General features: G+C 32.8%; 1 protein-coding gene and 1 long non-coding RNA gene across 13 annotated transcripts in view; one reads left to right on the forward strand and one right to left on the reverse strand.

The window, feature by feature from the left end:
- Positions 1-1,145, forward strand: part of LOC112551855 — a 52,612-nt gene that overhangs the window by 44,944 nt on the left and 6,523 nt on the right. The gene's annotated exons all lie outside the window — the stretch shown is intronic.
- The window catches only part of IFT80 (intraflagellar transport 80), a 150,868-nt gene that overhangs the window by 9,566 nt on the left and 140,157 nt on the right, over positions 1-1,145 (reverse strand). For all 9 annotated transcript variants that reach the window (XM_025215145.1, XM_025215179.1, XM_025215168.1 and 6 more), the window contains 2 exons: positions 908-997; positions 637-809 (listed from right to left, as the gene is read on the reverse strand). In XM_025215145.1, coding sequence (XP_025070930.1) covers positions 637-809; positions 908-997 — 263 coding nt within the window. The remainder of the gene's footprint in view (positions 1-636; positions 810-907; positions 998-1,145) is intronic.

Here is a 1,145-nt window from a genome sequence, read left to right on the forward strand (position 1 = left end):
TGTGGACTTTTTGTTCTCACCATCAGGCAATTAGAATGAGAACAAAACCCTCTAGAGACTCTTTGCCTTTTGATAGAAGCACCAGTTTTTAAAGGGTCTGTTGAACATGTAAACCTCAAACACTCCTGTGATGAGATTTACACCCTTGGGCAAACATGAGACATTTTTCTATTTTTTGTTTAAGAACAAAAATTCTTAACTCATATTTTCTCTCCCAAAGACATGATACCAGCTAGTGAAGCCATATACCTGCTTTAAGAAAGATATTTCAAAACATCTTTAATTTTTGGAGACCCACATAAATCATAAATTTTTACTGATGACTCATTTTTTCTCTCCCTAATTATGAAAAAGTTAAAATGCCTTTAAAAAGCATCTCTGAAGGTACTGTAGATAGTTACAGCATGAAGGGGTAGAAACACTGGCATATTCCCTTAACTACAGAAATAATACTCACTTTAAAAACAAGAAATCTAACATTATAATAATTTATTTCTTTACTGAACTACTGATATATGATTTAATTCAAGATCTTGGCAACTGTAGAGAAAAATTATTAATGTTTTAAATATTTAAATTGTCACCTCAGTGAGATTATTTACACTAACAGCAGCAGTTTGTTGAGAGAAATACTACCTATTCCAGTTGTAAAGATTAATGTTGACTTGAATAGCTTGATAAATAAGGCCAGCTTGTAGAAGCAAGGTTTCAGCATCTTGTATATTTCCACTGAATAGCAGTATATGAGCCATCCTTGATTCTTTTGATGGAAGATCTTTGATTGAATTAATGTACTGAACTTTGTCAATCTGTTACAAAAAAGTGTGACAGTTTAACTAACGAAATAAACTAACTAAATCTGCATTGCAATCAGTTAGCTAAGAATAGTTAAACCCCAACTACTTACCTCACCAATTGCTGCATAGGCTATTTCTGCTGTTGTCATGTCCTTGTTAGCAACTGCCATTGCAGCTAAACATGCCCACATTGTTTGATCCTAAAATTAAAACAAAATAAAAGCCCTAAAATTTCTTAAATTCTATATTATAATGAAACACAGTTCTCTCAAAGAGTTCAGGGAGGATGTTCACCTGGTGAAAATTATGCATGGGTACATAACTGTGTAAGTTTTCTCAGTTCCCTAC

Source organism: Alligator sinensis, unplaced genomic scaffold, assembly GCF_000455745.1.
Source record: "Alligator sinensis unplaced genomic scaffold, ASM45574v1 scaffold60_1, whole genome shotgun sequence".
In the NCBI taxonomy this organism is placed as follows: domain Eukaryota; kingdom Metazoa; phylum Chordata; order Crocodylia; family Alligatoridae; genus Alligator; species Alligator sinensis.